The sequence below is a fragment of the Podospora bellae-mahoneyi genome (genome assembly GCF_035222275.1).
Source record: "Podospora bellae-mahoneyi strain CBS 112042 chromosome 1 map unlocalized CBS112042p_1, whole genome shotgun sequence".
Lineage (NCBI taxonomy): Eukaryota > Fungi > Ascomycota > Sordariomycetes > Sordariales > Podosporaceae > Podospora > Podospora bellae-mahoneyi.
In genome coordinates, this window is record NW_026946359.1 from 6161346 (window position 1) to 6183828 (window position 22483).

At 53.2% G+C, this 22483-nt stretch overlaps 8 protein-coding genes and 1 non-coding gene across 9 annotated transcripts; 1 reads left to right on the forward strand and 8 right to left on the reverse strand.

Moving 5' to 3' along the window:
• The first annotated feature begins 506 nt into the window (after window positions 1–506).
• On the forward strand, window positions 507–580 carry QC761_0020770. The gene has a single exon. It is a non-coding gene; the product is annotated as a tRNA-Asn (tRNA).
• Window positions 581–1188: 608 nt separating this feature from the next.
• On the reverse strand, window positions 1189–3655 carry QC761_118330 (uncharacterized protein). The gene is made up of 6 exons (XM_062875116.1): window positions 2915–3655; window positions 2685–2859; window positions 2220–2626; window positions 1831–2157; window positions 1651–1781; window positions 1189–1602 (listed from the first exon to the last, which is right to left on the reverse strand). Exons 1-6 carry the CDS (start codon window positions 3530–3532, stop codon window positions 1323–1325), a joined length of 1938 nt encoding a protein of 645 aa, XP_062738351.1. The 5' UTR covers window positions 3533–3655; the 3' UTR covers window positions 1189–1322.
• A 682-nt stretch (window positions 3656–4337) lies between these two features.
• QC761_118340 (uncharacterized protein) lies at window positions 4338–7809 on the reverse strand (the record flags this gene model as incomplete). Its single annotated transcript, XM_062875117.1, has 1 exon — window positions 4338–7809. One exon carries the CDS (start codon window positions 7807–7809, stop codon window positions 4579–4581), a length of 3231 nt encoding a protein of 1076 aa, XP_062738352.1. The 3' UTR covers window positions 4338–4578.
• A 144-nt stretch (window positions 7810–7953) lies between these two features.
• QC761_118350 (uncharacterized protein) lies at window positions 7954–8925 on the reverse strand (the record flags this gene model as incomplete). Its single annotated transcript, XM_062875118.1, has 1 exon — window positions 7954–8925. One exon carries the CDS (start codon window positions 8923–8925, stop codon window positions 7954–7956), a length of 972 nt encoding a protein of 323 aa, XP_062738353.1.
• Window positions 8926–9091: 166 nt separating this feature from the next.
• On the reverse strand, window positions 9092–10732 carry QC761_118360 (uncharacterized protein; the record flags this gene model as incomplete). The annotated part of the gene is made up of 3 exons (XM_062875119.1): window positions 9092–9475; window positions 9528–10649; window positions 10709–10732. The coding sequence occupies 3 exons, from the start codon at window positions 10730–10732 to the stop codon at window positions 9092–9094; spliced, it is 1530 nt and encodes a 509-aa protein (XP_062738354.1).
• A 284-nt stretch (window positions 10733–11016) lies between these two features.
• On the reverse strand, window positions 11017–12343 carry QC761_118370 (uncharacterized protein). The gene is made up of 2 exons (XM_062875120.1): window positions 11988–12343; window positions 11017–11929 (listed from the first exon to the last, which is right to left on the reverse strand). The coding sequence occupies exons 1-2, from the start codon at window positions 12197–12199 to the stop codon at window positions 11197–11199; spliced, it is 945 nt and encodes a 314-aa protein (XP_062738355.1). The 5' UTR covers window positions 12200–12343; the 3' UTR covers window positions 11017–11196.
• Window positions 12344–12967: 624 nt separating this feature from the next.
• On the reverse strand, window positions 12968–16207 carry QC761_118380 (uncharacterized protein; the record flags this gene model as incomplete). The annotated part of the gene is made up of 1 exon (XM_062875121.1): window positions 12968–16207. The coding sequence occupies one exon, from the start codon at window positions 16205–16207 to the stop codon at window positions 12968–12970; it is 3240 nt and encodes a 1079-aa protein (XP_062738356.1).
• A 1340-nt stretch (window positions 16208–17547) lies between these two features.
• On the reverse strand, window positions 17548–19687 carry QC761_118390 (uncharacterized protein). Its single transcript, XM_062875122.1, has 2 exons — window positions 18095–19687; window positions 17548–18037 (listed from the first exon to the last, which is right to left on the reverse strand). Exons 1-2 carry the CDS (start codon window positions 19068–19070, stop codon window positions 17742–17744), a joined length of 1272 nt encoding a protein of 423 aa, XP_062738357.1. The 5' UTR covers window positions 19071–19687; the 3' UTR covers window positions 17548–17741.
• Window positions 19688–20250: 563 nt separating this feature from the next.
• QC761_118400 (uncharacterized protein) lies at window positions 20251–21910 on the reverse strand. Its single transcript, XM_062875123.1, has 3 exons — window positions 21236–21910; window positions 20909–21181; window positions 20251–20842 (listed from the first exon to the last, which is right to left on the reverse strand). The coding sequence occupies exons 1-3, from the start codon at window positions 21479–21481 to the stop codon at window positions 20675–20677; spliced, it is 687 nt and encodes a 228-aa protein (XP_062738358.1). The 5' UTR covers window positions 21482–21910; the 3' UTR covers window positions 20251–20674.
• Window positions 21911–22483: the final 573 nt, after the last annotated feature.

Sequence of the window (22483 nt, forward strand, 5' to 3'; positions counted from 1 at the left end):
CTCAGCTCTGCACGAATAGCCCCCCGTCTGTACTGCAGCTACACGACCACCCCCGGAGCCGCACCCCGGACTGGTGTAACCGAACTTTGATTCCTCCCATCCCCACTCGCCTTACACCACGGGAAGTGGCGGTCACGATCCCGCGCGAACAAACATTTTGCTGATTCCGAGTTCCGGGAACCAACGGTCTCGAGGTGCATCGGAGGATCGCATCAATGGGTGGCTTTGCTGCACCGGACGCTCCCTAGCACCTATGACGTGGCCGAGTGAGTACAAGTAAGTCGCGGCGGGTTCGTTTGCAATTGTCCTACCATCGCGCCGCAAGAAAAATGGGTGGGTGCTGGGAGGAATAATGCCGAGCTCGGCTTCAGCGGCCAACGTGGGAAACGACATGGAGAGATCTTCGCGACGGCAGCAAAGATGTCCCGAGAGGATGGTGCAGAGGTCAAATATCATCCAAGATTGATACAAAAAACCAAAATCAATCGACAAAAATAACCACAAATCTCCTCCGGGAAGGCTCGAACTTCCAACCTCCTGATTAACAGTCAGACGCGCTAGCCAATTGCGCCACAGAGGATTATTGCTTTTTCTTTGGCGAGGAGGAAAACAGCCTCAGGTGTGAAGCACGAAGCATTTACTGCCAGCTCTAAACCTTCACACATCAACTATGATCAAAGAGCGAAACAGTAACCCGAATACATCTGCAAAATTTAGAGTAGTTTTTGCTTTGTTCCTTGCTAGGGCTATATATCTGTGATATTCGTTGTCCGGTCAACAGTGGAATCGTTGATTACCCCTGAACAAGCCATCGAGTCCTTGAATCCACCTTGCCTCGGGTTGATATTGAGGATGCAGAACAGCAAAAACAGCTCGAAGAGCATGTTGGATGCCGAAGGCTGTGGACACTTTGGGCATCAACGGCAGTTCCAACCCGTAGCTGCAATTGCACAAACACCACAGCTCTCGTGCTAGTATTCTCAACAAACAAAACCGTGGTCACCCGATACTATGGTTCCCAGTCTTGCGGTCAGCCAAGAGACAAGTAGATAGAAACGCACCACGCTTCCATGCACGTGTCGTGAAACCAATGCCCGGCATAAATAGCTTCTCTACATCGTTGATTCGCTTCTGTGCTTCGTCAGTGACGTACAAGTATGCGGGGAAGAGCAGTGGAAGTAATAGTACCTTGCTCATCAAGCTCACAACCACATGGCTGGTGTCACAAACGTGAGACCTGTAGAGCTGGCTATCTCATAACTCACTGAACATTACTTTATGCTGCGTAATAATACCATTATCAATATGAATCTCTGCCCCCCTCAAGCCCGAGCTGCCGCAGCGTCGTACAGCGCCTGTATGTCGGCTTTCCATTGCGTTACATCCACACGCACCACGCGACGGTCGTAGGTCACAAGCCCATTGACCTCCCCTTCCACGTCCGACGTTTGAGTGTACACAGCACCACTGCATGCAAAGCGCTCAACCTGCTGTCGTAGCAAGTCGAACAACACATGTGCACGGTAGTTGTAAGATGCCTCATCGGCATGCATCTCGTACGTTTCATTGATCGTCCTAACGGCCGCTTGCACCGGCCAGAGACTGCGTGCATGTCAGATGGGAAGTCATTGCAGCGATGGTGCCACTCACTGTTTATCCAACGGTCGGTGGCCGAGTCCTCCATACTCTCCTTGGAATCCAATCCGGTTGGAGTCGTATGGTGTGTTTGGTAGCGAGTAGAATGGTGTACCGCACTGGGGATCGGCATAATGGTGATTATCCTGGCTCGGAATTAGAAACGGATGCAAAGTTACTCGGGACTTCGCTCACATGATAATCCCCAGCTCCGTGATCATGCCACCCTGTTACGGAATTAATCAGCCGTGTTGGATCAAGCTGTCGAATGCGGTCCGTGATATGAAACTCTGGATAGCGATCCGTAATTTGGCCCCAGCCTTCGTTGTAGATGACCCAGGTGACAATGCTTGGGTAGTTTCTGTGTTCCTTGATCATGATTTCGAGCTGACGTTCAAACTCGGCTTGTTCGGCATCAGTTGGTCGAGCATTGGTGTGGACCCTCATGGAAGGCATGTCTTGCATGACCAGCAGACCGAGCCGATCACATGCCTCGTAAAAGAGGTCCGGCTCAATTTTGATCTGGCAATGTCAGTCATGCCTGAAAAGTTGCCCCCGTACAGGCTCATCTCACTCATGCTTACATGTTTGCGAACCAAGTTCATGCCAAGACTTTTGACAAGCTCCAGATCGTACACCATTGCTTCGAGAGTCGGTGGCAGATGAAGGCCATCTGGCCAATATCCCTGATCAAGAGGCCCGAAAAGGTAAACGAACTTCCCATTCAGAAGAGGCCTTTTGATTCCATTGACGACTCCTGTGGAGATGGTCCGGAATCCCGTGTAACTCTCAATCAAGTCATCACCCATTTTGACCGTGACATTGTAGAGAGTAGGTGTTTCAGGGGACCAGAGTTGTGGGCCAGGGACATTGAACACAAACTGCCGGTCTGACTCTGCATCGAATCGCCCTACCACTTCCCCTGATTTCGTGGATACCTCAATGCTAACCGGGGTGGATTGGTTCTGGGAACTATGTACGGTGAAAGTTACTGTTGAATTTCATCAGCCGCTGTCAATTTTCAAGGTGTCATCAACCGTCGGACTTGCCGTCGCCGTTCATGTTGGCCGTCAGATCCAATGACTTGATATGATTGTTGGAAGCGCTCTCAAGCCATACTGTCTGCCAAATACCGCTGCAGGGCGTGTAGAAAATGTGCGAGAGACGTTTGGTCTGCTTCCCCTGGGGGATGCTTTGATCGTCTGTTGGATCGAAGACAAACACCTTGCTATACCACAGGTCAGCATCAGAAACTTCTCACACACCGTGATCGTCCGACTTGCAGCTCGTTTGGTCCGTCAAAGTTGATCTTCTCAGTGACATCCAAGCTGAACCGAAAATATCCACCACGATGAAACGCGAGCTGGACGCCGTTGATAAACACCGTTGCTTCGTAGTCCACTGCTTCGAAGTTCAACAACACACGTTTCCCACCTCTCCACTCGAGAGGGATCGTAAAGGTCGTGCCAAACCACATGTGCGTCATGCCCTCGGTCATGATCCCGGAGATGCCACTTTCGATGCAAGAGGGGATCAAAACCTCTTGGCGAAGGGGCAGTCGAGGCGGACTCTTGACATCCCCAGCTCCTTGAGCTGACTGGTAGGTCCATATTCCGTTCAGCGACCGCCATGGCTCGCGACGGAGTTGAGGACGTGGATACTGCGGCCAGGGGCTTGTGCCCACCTTGTCAGTCCATGGTGTGTCAAGGTGAGGGCGTAGGAGCTGGTACGGAGCCGCTGCATGGGCTGAAGGGGCAGGCGTCGCGTTAGAGTCTCCAATCGTTTGCGTCGCTGTCACCAAAACTGTCGTAAAGATGGTGTAGGCATCCTGCGGCCCGGCGGTGACAGCGAGTGCCAAGAAGACCAAACAGAGGTGGGCGTAAAGTAAGATAGGCATGTTCCTACAGCAATGATGAAGTAGTGCGGCTGGCGGCAAGCGTCTCTCGCCGGAGAAGAAAAGTCAAGAGGACCTTTATAGTGCTCGAGTTAAACCCACAAGCGGGCCGTTGAAAAGCGAGTCCTGTCATCCCAACGTCGTTCGGTCCGTCGTCGGGAGCTTAATCTAACAATTGGGCCGACAAGGTCCCCGCAAGTCAACTCCAAGAAGGTGTAAACCCGTCACAAGACCACCTCACTCATGGATGAGGACTGTACTCTCCCAGATGATCGGCCAGTCATGCGGCAACATGCCGTGTTCTAAGCGGCAGGGACGGCATGTGTATCTTGCCCATCTCAAGTACATGGCATGGCCGGCCGCGTGCTCAATGTTTGCTTCTGGGGGTGGCGTACCGGATTCACAACCTCCACTCAGACTGTTCAGTTAGCCCAATTACGAGTCTTGTGTTGCGGTCAGCCTGGTATAGCCCGCCCAACAGCGGGTTAGGTCGTATCAGTCCCACCACATTTCTGGTGTACCCTGAGGGGTTGCATTGCCATGAGGTGAGACAGCACGTATGACAAGCCGGCCGCGGTGAGAATGGAAGTCGGCGCCCCCAACCACGACCGCGCGCGCGATATGCAGGCCCAGGCATTGCCGTCTCGGAAAAAGTAAGCAGCTTGGAGTCTGAGACAGCGCCAAGATTTGATTGTATTTGATTGTATTTCGGTCAACAGGTCAAGAACGACGCTGTAAGGTGGAGCGCCTGGGAGGCTGCGCCAGCAATCGACGGCAGGCACGGATGAATAAAAAGATTCGAGGATACCATGTTGGTCACTGGTGGAGAGCAGAGTTGAAATATCAGACAAATAGGTAACCGGTAGTAAGTTCAAAAGACGATTCCGAAGGTATATCACCCTCGCCTCATCCCCTGTCGGTCGTGTCTGGTGGCCTGCACACTGCTTGGAAAACTTGATCTGATATTTCAAGCGACATGGACCTGACCAAGCTCCTGGTGGTTGCTATGGTTTCACGCCATGTTTAGACAGATGGCCCAGTTCCCTTGCTCATCTCAGAACCACCATTTCTGGCGGATATTCCGTGGGCCGCAGCTCACCCAGCATCACCCCATGCACGTAGCAGCCCCCCATCAACACATGCTCATCTCCTTCCAAAGGCCCAACTATCGGTGCTTGTTTCCCAGGCTCTCTCAACAGCAGCTCTTGATGTCGCAACGCCGATCGCATAACCAGCGGCAAAGGGGTGCCCCATGCCATCACAATGCTATCGCCAACCCGACTCCTTGGAGGAACGATCCCGAATCTCCCGCCCTTCGTGACGCAGAAGCTCTTACCCCCAATTGACCGGCCGAGCTCGAAACCGAGCTTCTCATGAGCCTTGCCGTCCGCCTGTCTTGGGTATCCCTTCGCCGCGAGGAGAGCCTCACAAGTAGACACGTGTTGGAAAAGAACGGACGTGTCCATCGGGGGCAAGGACCCCGTGGCATAATCGCTAAATATCGTCCGGTACAGCGCCTCTACCAATCCATCCTCAGAGATCGGTTCTCCGCGCGCGAGCGCATCCCTGTGGAGCTGAGCTGCGAAGCTCTTTGCCTCTAGAACGAAGGCGCGTATGTCGTTTACAAAGGTTGTTGGGCGTTGCAGCAACTCTACTACCGTCAAAAAGGGCTTTCCCAGCAATTCGATTTCGTCCACGATAGATAGTGAGGCTCGTATGCAGTTGGGTCGACCCGGGATCTCCTCGAAGAGTTTTGTGCCATGCACACCAGCACTGTATCCATTAGGTTCCATAGCAGGCAGTTGAAACCTGGTCATTGTCCAGTTAGGCACCCACGATGGGAGACTCGGCAGTGATGCAGGCGCTTTCCTCCACAGCACCCGCCTCATCCATAGCACAATGAACGACCAGGGCGAAGCCGCCCAGATATGGTCATCATCAACGTCAAGCCCAGATAGCTCGAAGCCCCAGCCGGCGAGACCCAATCGTTCGGCAGGCTCATGGCGACCAATCAAGATGTGCTTGGCACTGTCGCGCAATAAATCTCCAGCAGGCAGAAGCGTGTCGTCGTACTCGATATTGATATGCTGGCGGGTTTCTTGCTGCGTCAGGCCAAGGACGGCATAGATCTTGTCCTTGATATTCGAAGCCGAGAGGTCCGTTGTCAGGCCAAGCAAAGTATCCAGTGGGAGACGACGGACACGGTCTTGATCCCGCTCCTGGCTGACGGGCTCGGACCGGGGATTCCCTTCGGCCTTCCACCCGGCGACTTGGTTTCGGACCAAGCTCATTATATGGGCTCCTTTGACGCCAAGGATGGTGGTCGGAAAATTGTACCAAACGGTCCAGAACCCAGGTTCGTGAAGGAATGGCTCACCATCGCTCCCCATCATGAAGTTCACGAGGGGAGAGATATCATCCCAGTCGGCTTCCTCAGCTCCATGCTTTACCACGACCTTTCTCCCCAGGGCTACTTCCTGCAACATCCACATGCGGCGAAAGTATGGCTGCTTAAACAGCTCAATAACTCTCAGCCAAGTGGTAAGGATCGTCCACGGCCATAGTTCTACCGTGATTCTCTCATATTCGAAGTTGTCCATGGCCTCTGGGTCTCGACAGGCGGTCTTGTTGATGAAAGAGAGGGCACCTCGTCCATTGGCCGTACCCCCAACCCAGGCGATGACTCGGCTCGCATTACGGTAGATGGTCCCCATCAACGCAACTTGGTTGGACTTTTCATCCAGGTCTTCAACGGAGGCAGGCTTGTCGGCTGACGCGTGTTCATGACCCTGGTTAATGCAGATGGCATCGATCCAGACATACCTACCCCTGTCCTTGGTCTGCAGGGCGTGAAGAAGCTCAAAGACGGTTCTCGTGACCAAGAAACGCTTGCCGTCAATGACAATGGGAAAGTTTCGTCCTTCATTTCCCCACCGGTATGAGATTGCCTCGTATGCTTCCTTGCTGCGGTGCTCTCCTAGCGGTACGCTCACCAGCCGACAGCGAACGAGGTTGTCGCCAGAGATCGGTTCCAGCCGCAACAGCCTAAACTCGGCGTTGTTGGCGTCAAGAGGCGTGTAGGTGTATTGTCCGAGGCCCCGAGTCTTGAATTTACACACCAGGCGGACAGCACGCGTTCCGACTGAGGCTTCTAGATCAAGAATGAAAACCATAAACCGTCGTACCTCTCGAATAACGGGTCTAGGCCAGTGCGCAACACTCTGGGCTATAGTAGACTGGCAGTTGTACATTCGATGGTAACAAACACCAGCAGTCAATGCGGAAACGACAGGCAGTCTGAGCCAAATGCTGGGGAAGATCCAGCGAATGGTTTCGTAAGTAGCTCGAAGGAACAACGTCACCAGGATGAACGGGGAGGCGGTCAGATACTTCAGCCAGTGTTCCAACTCGAGGTCAAGCGTATACTCCTCGACAAGCTTTGCCAGCGGGATCTTTGTGGAAGAGGCATCAGGCCATGTGATAGACGTTGCTTGGCGCAAGCCAAGGAGGAAGTGGATGGCGTTCAATCCTCCTAGCGTAGTCACCAGTGGGAAGATGAGCATGCCCCCAATGGCGCGGTAAAGATCATCTCCAGCGTAGGATATGATTGCATGAACATAGAAATCCAAGGCGTAGCGTGTCTGCCACTTCGGGCCGAGAAGTTCCCACAACAACAAGTCCCCCGGGAAGGTAGTAAGAGCTCTGTAAACATTTTCTCCGATAGTGACCAGGACTCTGATGTCACGGACTTTCTTCGGCTCAAGAGGAAGCTGTGTTGGTTGCTCGGGGGCAGGATTGAAGGAGGCCAGGATATTTTGGAGGAACTGCGAGCTAATCCTGTCGAAGATTGCAGCGTCGATGTCAGGAGGCAGGTCTTCGTGGGACTGGTTTGCCGAGTGCAGTGATTGGAGGAGGAGTTGATACGCAAGAGCCTTCGTGTTCCTCCAGCTCTCTATTTGTTCACTAGATAAGATGTTAGCCAACTGCTCTCGCGGCGCAGCAATCTCGTTGGCGTCGTCGAGGGGGTTGTCATCGTGCTGATCCCCCGGCTGGTCGGATATTTCCGTTGGAGGATGCGATGGGTCATGCGCTTCCTCCTCCTCACTTCCGTTGTTGCTGTGGTGTTCTTCCTGCATTCTGGTCCGAGTCTGGGTTGACAACGTCAGCGAGCGAGGGGATGGATGCGGAGTCTTGGGGAGGAAAGAATGCGACGCAACGGCGAAGATCACATATACATAAACCTGGAAGCCATGCCTCAGGATGTCGGCTGAATGGGACATGCAGGAAAGCCCAACATTACTTTCTACAGTGCGGCTGGACTTGAACGCAGCGCTAAACGGATGGGCAGTGCAGGATGCCCTTGGCAGCCCTAGACAGGGGACAATCCGGAGAATCTGTTCCCATTGCCAATAGAAAAAGAACCCTCACATGTAATCTCTCGTCCTCTCCTCACACCAGTCCCAGAACTCTCCTGCAAGGCCCAGGCCGCCTTCCTCTTTTCTCTTTGCTCCTTCAACAATGTCTTGTCTCAAGTCCGCCAGCCTCCCAAAAGGAACGACATAACACCCACTATTGTTGACCGTTATATCCGGGGAGAGGCCGGCAAATAGTTGCGTGTGTGCTGCCAATTTTGCAGTGTACATGAGTGGCCACGCCAGGTACGGAAGCAAAGGTGTGTGGCGGAATAGGTTCGTGGCAGCGGCTCCTGGGTTGAGCGACACGCTCACGATGCCCGACGTGCTGGCTGGATGACGATGCGCCAGCTCGGCAGACAAGAAGATATTTCCTGTTTTGGAGTTGGTGTAATTCTTGCCCTTGTCATTCGGTGGTGAACGTATTTCGTCCATTATGAGACCCCCCTTGGGGGCGCTCAACTCGGCCATTTGGCTGCTGGTCCATATGACGCGGACGCTTCCTGGTGCTGCCGAGGATGCGGTCTGCTGAAGAAGGGGGAGTAGAAACTGAGTGAGTAGGAATGGTCCGAGACAGTTGGTTGCAAGTTGCAATTCAACGCCCTGCTTTGAGACGCTCCCTAGCGGAGGCTGCGAAACACCTGCATTGTGAAATAGGAGGTCGAGGCGCGATTCCTTCGCCTTGAATGCGTCGGCGCATGACTTGATCGTCCTCAGGTCATCCAGTTCGACGTGGAGAAAGTCGAGGGTGCCGGTGGACGAAGGGTTCGCTGCTTGGATTGCTTGAATAGCATCGCGTGCGTTCTTTTCTGACCTGCCTGCGATATACACGCGTGCATTCTTGCGGTAGAGCATGGTAGAAATCTCCAAACCAATTCCTGAGGCGCCTCCCGTGATCAAGATAACCTTGCCATCCTGTGTCGCAAGGTCCGCCTCGGTGTATGTGGGCTTTGGCGGGAAGAACTGTGACCATTGACCACCCATGGTGGGCCGATGATGCTTTGAAATCTGTTGCGAGTTGTGGGAAAAATAAATTACGAGCAAGCTCCTCATAAATAAGCCCGTTGGTAGTGATTGGTTTTGTCAGGCCCATGCTCCTGGAGTCCTGGGCCTGTTGGTTGTCCCCATTGCGACGCTGCGAACTTGTGTACTAGGACGAGGCCGAGGATTTCATCTCCGCCGTCCACAAGCCTTCCTTCAACTTGAAGTTCACAAATATCCCGTTCTTCTCAACCAATGTAAAAGTTCTCAGCTCTTCCCATTGGGTTTTCCTGTGTTCTGTTGGCGGCTTCAAATCAAATTCCCATACCAATCTGGCCAAAATCAAACGCATCTGGGCCATGCCGAGATGGAGACCAATGCAGATCCTGGGCCCGAAAGAGAAAGGATGATAAGATTGGCGCCGGTCATTGAAGAAAGGCGATCGCGGATCAGTTTTGGCTTCGGGAAGGTACCGCTCGGGGACAAATGACAAATGATCGTGGAAATTGTTTGGATCACGGCCCATGGCGTAGGTGAGAATGGAAACCGCGGTCTGAAAATTGTTAGCAACGAACGGGCTTTCACACTCTCGGCAGTTTACTTACACGCCCAGGTAGTGGTATCCCACAAACAACTGAGCCCCCATCAGCCGCCACTCTGGGTGGAAGCCAAGGAACTGGCGGACACAGGCGCAACCCCTCGTCGATCACGGCATTCAGATAGAGCATGCCTTTCAACCTCTCCAAAGTCATCTCGTGTGGGTTTGAAAAATGGCTGCGAATCTCGTGTGTGAGGATAGAAAGCTTGCTAGGACTCTGAGCAAGATAGTTCACAATCCCGCACAAGGTGGTTGCGACGGTCTCACTACCAGCAATCGTGAGCACCATAAACGTTGCGTTGACGTGGTCCATGGTAAGTCCCTCCAGGCCATCACGTTCTATCTGGTTGATCACGTGGGACATGATGTCAGATCGTGTGGACTCCAGGTTCAGTCGACGCTCAACTTTCTCTGAAACGACTCGGACGTGATCAAGCACCTTGTTCTTCAGCGATGCCGGAATGAGATACGTGAGTGCCGATGCGAAAAGAGGATAAAACAGGGCAGCAGCAGCAAATGCTCCTGCTTTTGGTGTGTTTGTGAGGAGCTCAATCCAGGAATGATACCGCGATGTGTGCAGACAATCGAATGATTCTCCAAATGCCAGATCACCCAGCATATCAAAGGTGACGAAGTTGAACCACGGAACGACATCAATCTCAACGCCGTTGGTGCCGTTGTTTTCGGTTGTGACAAGGTCTCGAAGCCGATCCATCAACAGGGTGATGTATTGTTGTAGGATGGGCTCTTGACCTCTAAGCGCCGACGTGGTAAATGCTGGTGCAATCAACCTTCGAACTCGGCCATGGAGATCAAGGTCAACAATGTTGACGATCCCTTGGGCTTTTAAGCCAGGAATAGACCACCGACCATCTTTGGGTAATGGCGGTGTGCGACCTGGCTGAAGAATGTCGGTCCAAGCATCGGGTGTTGTGAAAGACAACTCGCTTGGGGCAACGCGAACAACCGGCCCATATCTATGATGAAGTTTTTCAAAATCGTGAACGATGGTCCCGCTCACAAGTGCCCAGACGTATCGGAGTCGAAGTGCTCCCCAGCTTCTGGGACCGGGCACTCCGGCAAGTGGATGAAAATACAAGTTGTAGATGATATTAAGCACCAGCCAGATCTGCTCGATGGGTCAACACAGCATTTTGGCAGTGCCAGTACCAGCAACCATGTACGCACCATGAGAAATGAGAATGTCCACATTATAAACCAAGACGTTTCTACGCCTGCCATCGGCGCTAGAGTTGTTGACGGTGTTTGAGATGGCATGTCACGCTCAGTGTAGGGTCGGAAGGAAACTGAAACCGACCAGGCTCTCGTTTTAGTTTGATGTTGCAACTGTCTTTTATGCCACAGATGAAGCATTTCAGATGAGAGAACATTGATGCGAGAAAGGATCACTAGTATTGATGACAGGACCAAGCCTGTCCTGGGCCGCCAACGTAATCCATGCGAAGCGCACATTGTGATACTAGTATTCCAGTGGGCTGAAAATAGCATCACCTCCTCAGCCCCTCCTCAGCAACCCCTCCACCGCATTCGTAATGTCGGGAAAAGGGAACAGGGTCCGGTTACCTGCAACCACGCCCGGAATGAAAGGATCGATGTTCCCAATCACCATGTACAGAGAATTGCTGCCCATCTGCACCGGAGCCACAACCGCCCCATCAATCACCAGGCCCTTCAACGTCGGAGGCTTCGAAATCGTCCCCCAAGCTCTCCGCCCTCCTCCACGTCCTATCTTTGCTTCTTAGCACCTGAATCCCCTCAAGCAAATCCGCCACCAACAGCACACTCCCCCCATACTTTGGCGGCAGGTAAATCGCATCCAAGTTCAAGCGCAGGCCCTCCCCCAGCAGCGGCACATTCACCGGCCTCCCCCTCTCCTCCCTCAAATCAAACCGGTGCAGCTTTCCATCACCATCGCTCGCCAGCATGATATCAGTCCCCTTCACCACAGCCAATCCGCTATACCCCTTCCTCGTCGTCGGCGACAAGGGCCGGTGCAAATACCACTCTGTCAGCTTTCTTCCGTTCTTGTCCACGCGAATAATAACCCCAGGGTGAGTCCCGACAATGTAGGTGTTCCCCCGTCTGTCATGTTCCACATCCTGAAACCCGCCGTATCGATCGCGGGAAATGTCCGTCATGTTCCTCGCCCAGAGAACCTTCTTCTTCTTGGGGTCGTATTTCATGAGTTGGCGTTCGCCGGTTACATCGGCTCCACCGGTTGCCCAGGGGTTGCCCGAGTTGGAGAGGATGGAGATCAGGCCCGAGTAAGGATCGCGAGCGACGCCGCCGATGTGGGCCAGGGTGAGGGAGATGCCGGGAAAGAAGAGGACGTCGAGCATTCTGTCGCGGTAGGGGTCGTAGATGCCTACCGTTGCGTTCCAGAGGCAGCTACCTACAGGTCAGCGATTGGTGTGGGGGCAAGGCCTTGTCTGCGTGCAAGTGTTACCCAATCCAGAGGAGACAATTTTCCTCGTCCCAGTCGGCGTTTTCGGGGTAGAGTTGGAAGTAGTGGACGATGAAGCCGCCCCTGTTCAAGGGCGGGCAAGCCTTCTTGCCACCGCCGCGAGGTGTCAGGTTGAATGCTTCGGTGTCACGATAGCCTTGGACCGCACTGCTGAGAGCAGCCAGGAGGCCACAGACAAAACCAAGCCGAACCATCCTGATTCTTAGTTGCTACTATCTCATTTCAAAATGACACAAGACCTAGGCCCTGAAAGGCTTCCAGTGAGCCTTATACCTCTCTGGCTTTGCTGTACCCGAACAAGAATGGCAACTCGTGTGGGCTTCTTCTCGACACCTATCTTGATGAGCTTTTTCATGGCACCAATATCCGAACCCCGAGCCAGCAAAACAGAGGTTCGAGGTGCGGTAGCGATCATGCAGACACCTGCGTCTCAGCTCCTCGTTTGGATCTCACTTGCATGGTGGCCTAATGCTTACCCACATTTATTGATTTTTCTCCTGATAAAGCACATCGGAGAGATCAGTCATGGTGGGTGAGAGACGGTCGGTTGGGACTGAATAGCTGCAGTGCAACGGTAGAGACAATACGGGCGCCGTGGCTGGGCTGTCAGAGCAAAGTTCCCAGCAGGCAGTGTGGTCCTGGACCAGGCGTGCATGATCTCGTCATGTAGATTGAAAAGCCGAGCCAGACACGGTGACGCAGAAAGTGAGCATGGTACAATTGGATTTGATTGTCAGCACGGCAGGGGAACAGAGTATTGAACAACCATCGTCGTCATTGAAGCTATCTAACCTTTTTTTCTTTCTTTTTTTTTCTTTTTCTTTTTTTTTGATGGTTGAAACTATCTCTTCTTTTCATTCGGAAGCACATCGCCCATTATTCCACCCAACAAAAGTGTCTTTGAATTAAACACGACGAAACGAGGCCGGATCCATTCCATCCCATCTCACACACCAACCACTTCACAGCAGCGCATCAAAATCCACTCCCTGATCCTTCAGCCAAAGCTTAGCCTTCTCCGCCATCATCTCCCACTCATCCTTCCTCTCATCCAACTGAGTCTGCAAATAGGCCAATACCAACGCCGTAGCAATCACGTCATCCCCCTTGTCCATCAACCCCAAATCCTTAATTTTTGCTGCCACCGCCTGTTTGTCCAGCCCAAGAAGCGTCAACAACTCCTCTGTCCCTTCCCACTGTCCTGAAAACTGCTGCAGCGCCACGATGGCTTCCAATTTGTCCGAGCTTGATTTTTTTCCCTGGGCTGACGCTTGTGCCATCGGGGCCCCCTCGTCGCCGCTGTCGTCCTCGTCGGGAAGAGGCATCGCAGCCGCCTGGTTCATCTCCTGCTCATATTGCGCTAGCTGCTCCGGCGTGACGTAAACCGTTGGCCCTTTGTCGGCACTGGAGGCGGGGGTCCATCGGTAGGGTGCCACAGACGGCTTCGCAGGGCTGGCCTGGGGCGCAGGTGATCCGAAAGGTGAGGGTTTGCTTCCGGTGGATCCAAAGAGATACGATGCTGGTCGGGCAGACGAGGCGCTGCCGAAACGTCCGCCTGCTGAGGTTGGTGAGGGGGAGCCGAAAGCTGTTGTGCCAAAGAGCCCTCCTGGAGCCGGGGGAGGTGGTGCTGCAGATCCGAACAGGGGAGCCGGAGCAGACGGAGCAGGAGCGCATGCTCCGAAGAGTGCACCTCCAGAGGGCGGAGGGGGGGGAGGGGCCGAGGCGTTGCCGAATAGTCCTCCTCCGGATGGTGATGAGCTTCCGAACAATCCACCAGCTGGATGCATGGCGGCTCCGAAGAGGCCACCCGACATAGCCTTGGCTTGTGCACCAAAGCCGCCTCCTCCCGAGCCGCTGTACTGAGCGCTTGCAAAACCTTGGGCTCGTTGGGCTTGTTGGAATGGCTGAGTGCTTACAGTAGCTTGGAATTGCTGACCAAAAGGAGAGGCTGTCTTTGTCATCGCCCGTCGAAGATGTTGTTGTTGATAAAACGCTTGATGGAATTGGCTACCCTGCCGCACATTGTGTTCTGCTTGTGCGGTCGAGTCTCGAGACATGTTTACATCCTGGTCCTTCTCTACCGCTACAAAACTGCACCACTTGCCTCCAACCTGATACTCGACCCCAAGCCGGACAGCCTCACGTTCCACCATGTCAGAGAAGCGACCAAAGTGCTTGGTACGAAGAAGGGCAGCATCTTTCTCCTTGGAGTCCTTGGCGTGGTAGATCCAACCGCGACCTTCTTCAAGTTCTCTGACTGCCTTGCGAGCAGCGAGCTGATGGATTGTCTCTCCGGGCTCAGCAAGAACAGTTACAGGAATCTCAAGCTCGAGTGGGCCACTGGGACAGGTGCCACGAAGGACCACTGACTTGGGGGTCCTGCGGCTAGCCTCCGGGGACAAAAGCAAGTAGACTGAGGTTCTCGAGAACGGAAACAGGGGAGGGATGACGAAGGGAGCCTGGAGAATCTTGGGCTCTGCGACCCTGGGCACGTGAGAATACTTCCCACCAGCAGAGGTGTCGAGTCCCGGTTCCGTCGTCTCAGTGTCAAAATCAGCTGCCTCATCAAACAGAGAAATCGGTTGCTTTGGCGCTCGCTCGGGCGCTTGCTCTGGTTGTGTCTTCTCCGAGTCTACTTCACCCACATCAATGACAAGGGCATCTTGAACCCTCTCAACAAGCTCAAAATCGTCGTCAACCTCGGTCGTAGAGCTTGACTCATCCTCTTTACCATACTTGATCTCCAGGGTGTAGTCCTTTACATGAGGCGTCAACGAAGCTTTGAGCATCCTGATAACTTTGCTGTTCATGCTTTCGTCATCGGCCACCGACTGTGAGAACCCGTTGCCCGCCTGCGCGATCCCTTCAATAAGAGCATGGCTCACATCATTGCCGATACCCAGAGAAAAGACACGGATTGCACCTTCGCTCTCCGCCACATGCGTGTTGATCATCCCGAAGACTTGCTGTTGGTCCCAGATCTCACCATCAGTCAGCATGAACACTTCAAGATCCATATCTTTGTACCGCCTCTTGAAGGTGTCCTGCAGGGGCATGCGCATCTCGGTACCGCCATAGTTGGCCGAGATGCTGTTGACATACTGGGTGGCATGGGCCAAGCTACTGGCATCGTAAGTACGGGAGCCCTCCGGAAACATGAAGTCCCAATGGGAGCCGAAAGAGCAAATATTGAACTTGACACCAAGCGGCAAAGACTTCAGAAACAGATGTAAAGCGGTCTGGAGGTTCGGAATTCTCTTGCCGTCACCCATGGATCCGGAACGATCACAGACAAACACAATCTCAGGCTTGGAAGAAGGAAGGTTGAACTTGGGCACAAGCGTCGCCATCAGGGCTCGGTGGTTGGGAATGGTGGGGTGGGTCTCAAGCACAGCGACAGGGTTGGCGGTGTTGGTGGCCACCACATGGAGAATGAAGTCTTTGTCCAGCTCGGAAGTGCCCAGGGAGAGAGTTGCTGAAGCTTTCTGGAGAGACATCTCGGCACCCTTTGCGGCGCCAACCGAAGTGCTGCCAACGGTAACGGCAATGGGGTGGGACGGGGACTGGACACTTTTGATTTGGGAGCCACCGGGCATCTCGGCATCAACTGTGATGCTGATCCCTTTTGTTGCACCAAACTGGGTGCTTTGGAGCAGATCACCAGGGTAGCTGCCATAGCGGGGTGCTATGCTGGTTGGGATTGTGAAGCGGATTCCGTCAACCTGAGCGTCGTGCTTCAGTTCACCCAGGTATGTGATCTCGACCTTGAGGCTTGCATCGGCTGGTATGTTGCCAATAGTTGTGGTGAAGACGTCACTGGCCTCGAACGACTGCTCTAGCAGACCGGCGACCTGGCCTTGAGCTACGGCGTCGTCGTAAGTCTGGCGTGCCTCAGAGCGTTCTTTGACGACTCCGCGGATGACGCGGTCGTTGTTGACGGTGCAGACAAAACCCACAACTGAAACGCCTTCATAGAGAGGAAACGCATATTTCAGTTCCTTGACCGGGGACGAGGGCGATCGAAAAGTTTGGGTAAGAGTTGTCCGACTGGTGGAGGCGATAATGGTGGCATGGGCGTTGATCGAAAGGGGAGCCAGAAACTGTCGGCCAGGTCTGTCATGAAAGGTATGATAGAATCCACACACGTGAGTAATGGGATTCTGCTGCTTCATCCACCATTGCTGGCTTCCAAACAGAGACATGGCGAAATCCTGGGAAGCCTGGCAAGATAACCTGTGAATGGGTGAAAAGCAAGGGCTCAGGTGGTGATGGGGTTGGAGTTGTGATGAATGGGAGAAAGTGTCAGATCAGAGGGCAAGTGGGAAGAAGAAGCCGGCTTTATAGCAGCCGGCTTCCTTTCTAAGTCTCCATGTTGTTGCCTATCTAAATCGCAGGCATCAGTGTTGGAATACGAAAAGAGTGGTGGTAGTGTTGGGGGTCGTCACTGGTGTCACCAGCTGCGGCTGCCTCTTAACGCTGACCAATCAGGTATTGTACGGTAGTTGCGACCCACAGCATCAACTTCCCCGCCCAACTGTGCAATCGTCCCCGCAATTAATGGCAGCGCCTTCAGCCTCGACTCGATCAGACTCGGTTGACACAGCCGCAACGCCTATCACCTCTCTATTGAGGTGTCGTCACACATAGCTGCCTCTGTCCTCAACTCGTCCTTCTCGAGATGCTAGTCCAAAGGCAAGCAGTCCGAACCAACAGATACAACGTCAGATACGCACTGTCCACCACGAAAGCCAGCTGCAGGAGTATTCAGCATCCGATGACTCATCTCCTTGAAACCAATAGTCCAGCAGAGCTTTTGCTGCCTAACCCCTGAGGTTGTGAATCTATCTGTGATTACCAATTCGGCACTGAAAAAAGGACGAACCTTGTTAACATGGGGCTCCGGGTGAGATCCGTACCAAGCCCCCGGAGAGGGACACCAGCCGAAAGTTTTCATCCGTGCGAGTAGTTTGTGGTTTCATTTATCAAGGGCATGGGCACAGGTCGCAAGCCTGTTCCTGTTTTTGGGACAGCTACCACGCCTGACATCATATCAACAAGTTTGTCCCGCTTGCATGTCCACCACTGGACAAACAAAACATCCCTTGGCCAAACGCTCAGGACGACTTAACATCTTTGTGTTCTTCAACATTTCCTATTCAAACCTTCTCAGGTACAAATTCCGCTTCCCACGAGCCTCTATCTAGCCCGAACTTGAGTGACCAACCTGGAATACGGACCCAGAAGATGAATCTCATCCTTGGTCAGCAGACAGCTCGCCATCGAGCAAGGGTTGAATCTCCGGCAGAGAACAAGTTTACATTGACTAGAAACTGCAATTGGTATCCCACTGGCACCCAGTGTAACTCCCCAAGAAGTAACGAGAAGCAGGATCATGAGGAGAGTCATCAAAAGCATTGCGGAGGCCGATAAAGACATCAATCAGAATGATGATGAAAACAGCAGCTCGGGGGCTAAACAAGAAACAGAGATGAAAGAGTTTTTGAAGGACCCGGAGGGGCAGAGGGGATTTGATAAAGGGGGGGGGGGGGTATCAAGTGTATATGTATTAATAATACTATGGTTGTCTTTAACCACCAAGTCATCCAATATGCTGGTACTTGGTATTCGGTTTGATTAGTTCGGTGTACTGTATAGATGGAATCCAACTGCTGATCGGTCGGAAGGTATCCCAAGCCCATGGTGCCAACGCTGAACTCCAAGTTCTTCAATCCATGCTCAAGGCTTGGCTATCCTGACAGCCCTCAAAAAGTAGTCCTCGACTGGCAGGAGGTTGAGGAGCAGGCCGTTGAATTTCCAGGCAAGAAGGCAGGCAATAGCACCGGCAACGGCGTCCAGGATGAAATGGTTGGCGGTAGCAATAATGGCAGTCAGGATAATGCCAGGATAGATCATGCCGATGGCAACAATGGCCAGTCTCTTCCACCCAAGCTTTCCAGAGCGTCTGAGGGGAACGGTGGCGATGGTGAGTCCAACAAGGAAGGAGTAGCCGAAGTGAAGAGAAGGCATGGCGGCTAGTCAAGTCAGTGGATTGTCTCACAGGCGAGAGGAATAACACGTTGGGAACTCACCATATTGATTGCAGAAGCGGTTGGTGGTCCACACACTGCTGTCCCCATCGGCGCCGTGGACAGTGTCAACAAAGCCATAGCTTTTCGCCTCCTTGGCAAACTCGCCAGTGTAGTTTGGGTCGCTGAGCAGTCTCGGTGGCATGCAAGGCCAGAAAGTAAATACGATGAAGGCCAACAGGTTGCAGAAGGCCATGGTCCTCCTCCTCTTCTCATAGGTATCAGGTCCGAATCGGGGGGCCAACTTTCTCCAGTTTCCAGTAATCGGGCGACCTCCGTTCTCCTCCTGAATCTTCTGTCTGGGACGGGCTGTCGTGACATAGTAGAGGACGATCAGGTAAAGGATCGTGCCGGGAATGTGAATGAAAGAATATGTCTTGTTCGTCCATCGCATAAGCTCGGGTCGCTGAAGAAACCAACCTTGCACGGCAGGCTCAATGAAAATGCCCAGTCGCTGTTCCATGTGAATAACCTGGAGGGCATGCTCGCGAGCGGTGTCGACTGTTGACTCTTGCAGAGTGACGGCTGTGAAAGCTCTTCCGAGCTGGTAGACCCAGTAGATAAGAGCCCAGTACCAAACCTCGGCCAAAAAGGGAAGACGCTGAAGCACGCGACTGAGGAAACGGTCCTTAAAGATGGCGGTATTCGGCGTTGTGACCTCACGCTCCCACTTGAAGACCTTCAGCTGGCGCTTCCGCCATGGTGAGTTCGATTCGTCGGTCAAGGTGCCGTCGGAGCCGATGCTGGATTCGCTGACTGGTGACCGCAAAAGGGCATTTTCGTCGTCTGTGCTGGGCCGTCCCGATTCCAGCTCATCGTAGTCGGGGTCCTTGTCGTACTTGAGATGTTGCCAAGGCACGGGCCTGGATGATCTGTATGATGATGGAGAGAAAGTGGCCGACTTGTTGCGGTTGACAATGGTACCAAATGTCAACAGACTGACCACAATGAGTGGTTCCAAAATGGCCCCGATCGCCATCTTGGTGAAGGAGCGAAGTGATCAGAGGCCGGGTGTTTCTCAAAAGGAAAAGTGCCAGACAGACGAGCCCAGAAGTGGCTTCGTCACAGGCAGAGGGAGGAGCTTCAGACCGATATGCAGAGTGCAGACCGTGAACTTGACAAGCTTCCACTGAGGTCCCGGGGGCTCGGTTTTAACAGACGACCACCCCCTGACACCAAGAAAAAATACCCCTTCAGTTTGTGACTATTCCCTGGCTCTCTGGAGATCTCCACGTCCGACATGCCGCGGTAGGGTGGCTTCCCGTATGGCTAACCCCTGATAGAGTTCGACACCAAGGCGGGATTCAGCTTGGATGCCACTGACCTCCAAGCACAGCCCTTGCTATCTCGCAGGAAGAATCCACCTGTTTTCATCCAGAAGCGTGATAAAACCCCACATCCTGACTCTTCAGTCTCCAGTGTCGCGTGAGCATTTGCTGAAGCCAGACACCGGCTGGGCAGTTGCTCCGGCCGCATGTCTAGTCGATACCAAGGGGGGGGGTGTTGTTCCATGGCATGAGGAAAGATGCTGCTCTTGTTGGAGGGGCTACCACATCGCCTAGAAATCCCAAGGCCACCGGCACCATCACACGTCCCTTGACCCCCTCCAGCAGCAACCCCAGCCCGAAAACTTCTCCCGGCCGGCGACCGTCGTTGGTCATGGCGGATATGTCGGAAACAATTCGGCACAAGGGTGGCATCTCGACGTTACAGCACGGGGGCTAAGGAGGCACTAAATGAGAAAATGCCTTGGAATTCCACACCCATATCGGGCACTATCCCGCTCGATAAACATCTCGGCGGCAGAACCCAGTCGGGATATGTCAATGACGACACATTGACAAAGCAGGCAGGTTTCCACGTGCTGGTAGTTGTGTTAACACGTACAGGTCAGAGACGGAAGTTCACACAAACAAACCATGACATTCTTCAGGCAGATGCTTTCATCCATCGGGCCTCGGATGGTGACTGACTGGTGGAGAGAATCAATTAAGGTGTATATCGGCTGTTTCCGTTTCATGGTCAGTACTTTTGCTTCGGGATCTAAAGTGGAGTACCTTTGCAACCGGCGGACGGGGATTCGATTGCACGATGGATCCACCCAATCGGGCTTTCGGGCGCCGACTTTGCACTAATTCCTGGGCATCGGTGATGGAAAGTTGCAGCGGTTCTTGCATCTGTCCTTGATCTCCGGTACAGGTGAGAACTTTATCTGCACCCGAACACTATTGGTGTTCCAACTACTACATAGCCTGGCTACAACTACAACTATGAGCGCCACTCCTGGCCGTCGGCATGTTCCCGGATCTACAAGTATAAAGCGTTCCATCTTCTTTGAGCCGTTTGGTGGCTGGTTTTGTGAACGATCACTGGCAGGATATCCGGACACAATCCACGCCCCGATCTCCGCCCCTAAAAGTGCGGCGCTAGAGAGGCTTGGCCGAGAATGGCCTGGCACCCGACGACACATCCTTTCTCTTATCTTTTTTAACCCATCACTGCCCGCCGAACCGTTTTGCTAGACGTTCGAGATGGTGGTGTCGGCGACTCTGAAACAGCGCGCATTCAAACATCATGCAAATGTCATGGAGCTGCCGACTGGGATTCAGAACCAGACCCATGCCTCCGGCTGCGCTTTGCATACAGCAGCCCGCACACATTGCAAAGCGTTGCTGGCCCAGCAGGCCCTGTTCGCCATCGAGGGCTATCCATCACACCACACTTTTTGCAAGCTGTCATGCTGATGTCGCTCTGTCGGTTTCCTCGAGTCAGCACTTCATCCTGAATGCACAAGGTAGAGGGACTGGCGGCACTTACATCTCGCCTCCTTGACCGTTTCCGCCTCTTCGCATTTGACGGCTTGTCGTCTTCGTGCATCCATTCATGGGTTTCGGTTGCCTTGCGGCTGTGGACGTTGATGTCGCCAACAGCATGGAGCAAACCCCATGATAGTTGGGTCATCGACACGAGGTCGATCTGTTTCGGCAGCGCATGGAGGACGAACGAATCGTCGGATGGTGTCATCTGGGAAGCTCGGTGCTGGCTGTATAATTCAGCGAAGCGAAGCAGTTCTTGTGCTCCTTGACGAACCTATGCTACATGTTAATAAGAAGACCTGGAAACAGCTGCTCAGGATGGACTTACCCTCCAGAACCCCTTTTCCATACCATATGAAAAGGATTGATCATGGGAAATTTCCGTGGCGATGGATAGCGCTGAGGAGTCTTCAGACAGTCTGCTTGTGCTCATAGGGCTATGAGTATGGAGAGTATGGCCATGGCTTCGTTGGTCCGCCCCAGTTTCTTCTAGAAGACTTGATGCACGAATTGGAAGCTCGCGGGTGGGTGCTGTGTGGAATACTGGCCCGTCGAGTTCAAATGCCGACGCCATTGCAATGTTGAGGGCGGTTTCCACGACCCGGTGGCAGGATGTGTTAAAATGTATGTGCGATGTGCTCAGTAAGTTATGTGTCCCCAAACGGCCCCCGTGAATCGTACTTTTTGGCTAGATATCGTGGCAGCTCTTTTGTGTAGACCACGGTGGCAAAGAAGGCGTTGCAAATTCACGGGTATAAGGTCTCAAAGCCGGGAGATCGACCCTGCCAGTGTAACAAGCACTACCGGCATCTTCCCGGAGACTACTGTCCGGAACCTGGCCAGGCCATTGGCGCGTGGCGACGGACAGAGCGATAGGCTGAACCACTAGCATCAAGGTTCCAACCTTTCTCCAGAACGTGCCCGGCAGCCATCGCCATCCCATTAGGCTCACTTCTGGTTCCGCTGTGGCCATTATTCTATTTTTCCTCGGACAGAATTGCTGCTTTTTTTGTTGGGGCAAATAGGGGCCTCGCATTGGAGTACAATCGACTTTGATTGGATGGACGCACCCATGTTCAGACCATGTCAACATACGTCAGCCCCCTCCAGTTCATTCCCTACTCGCTATGTTGGCACGACTCAGCAAAGAATTATACCTGCGTCAACACCACGTTCAAGATCAGCCTGATCAGTCTGGTGCCATGGAGAAAGAGGAGCCATCTGGCCATAGGCGAGAGGCTTCATTCAGAAAATACATCGACACTCACCTTCCAACTCCCAATTTGCCTTTGCAACGAAGATATTTGACCATCTTCCTTACCATCATTTGGCGAGCCAAGCTAGCGGAAGTTTCGGGGTACAGCATTCCGCTGCTGACCAGTTTGAGAGTCTGCCGAAATTCAGCTCGAACAGTCCTCCGGGAAGTGCCCCTGTTGGGTGATTCCACGCCTCCCTCTTCCATCATTGTCAAGAAGAGGTCCCATTGATTTTCGAGAAATTCCTCGTCCTTGGGGTGTGATAAAACGATTTCAAGGGGAGACAACTTGAGAGAGATTGATGGGTCTACTTTAACCGC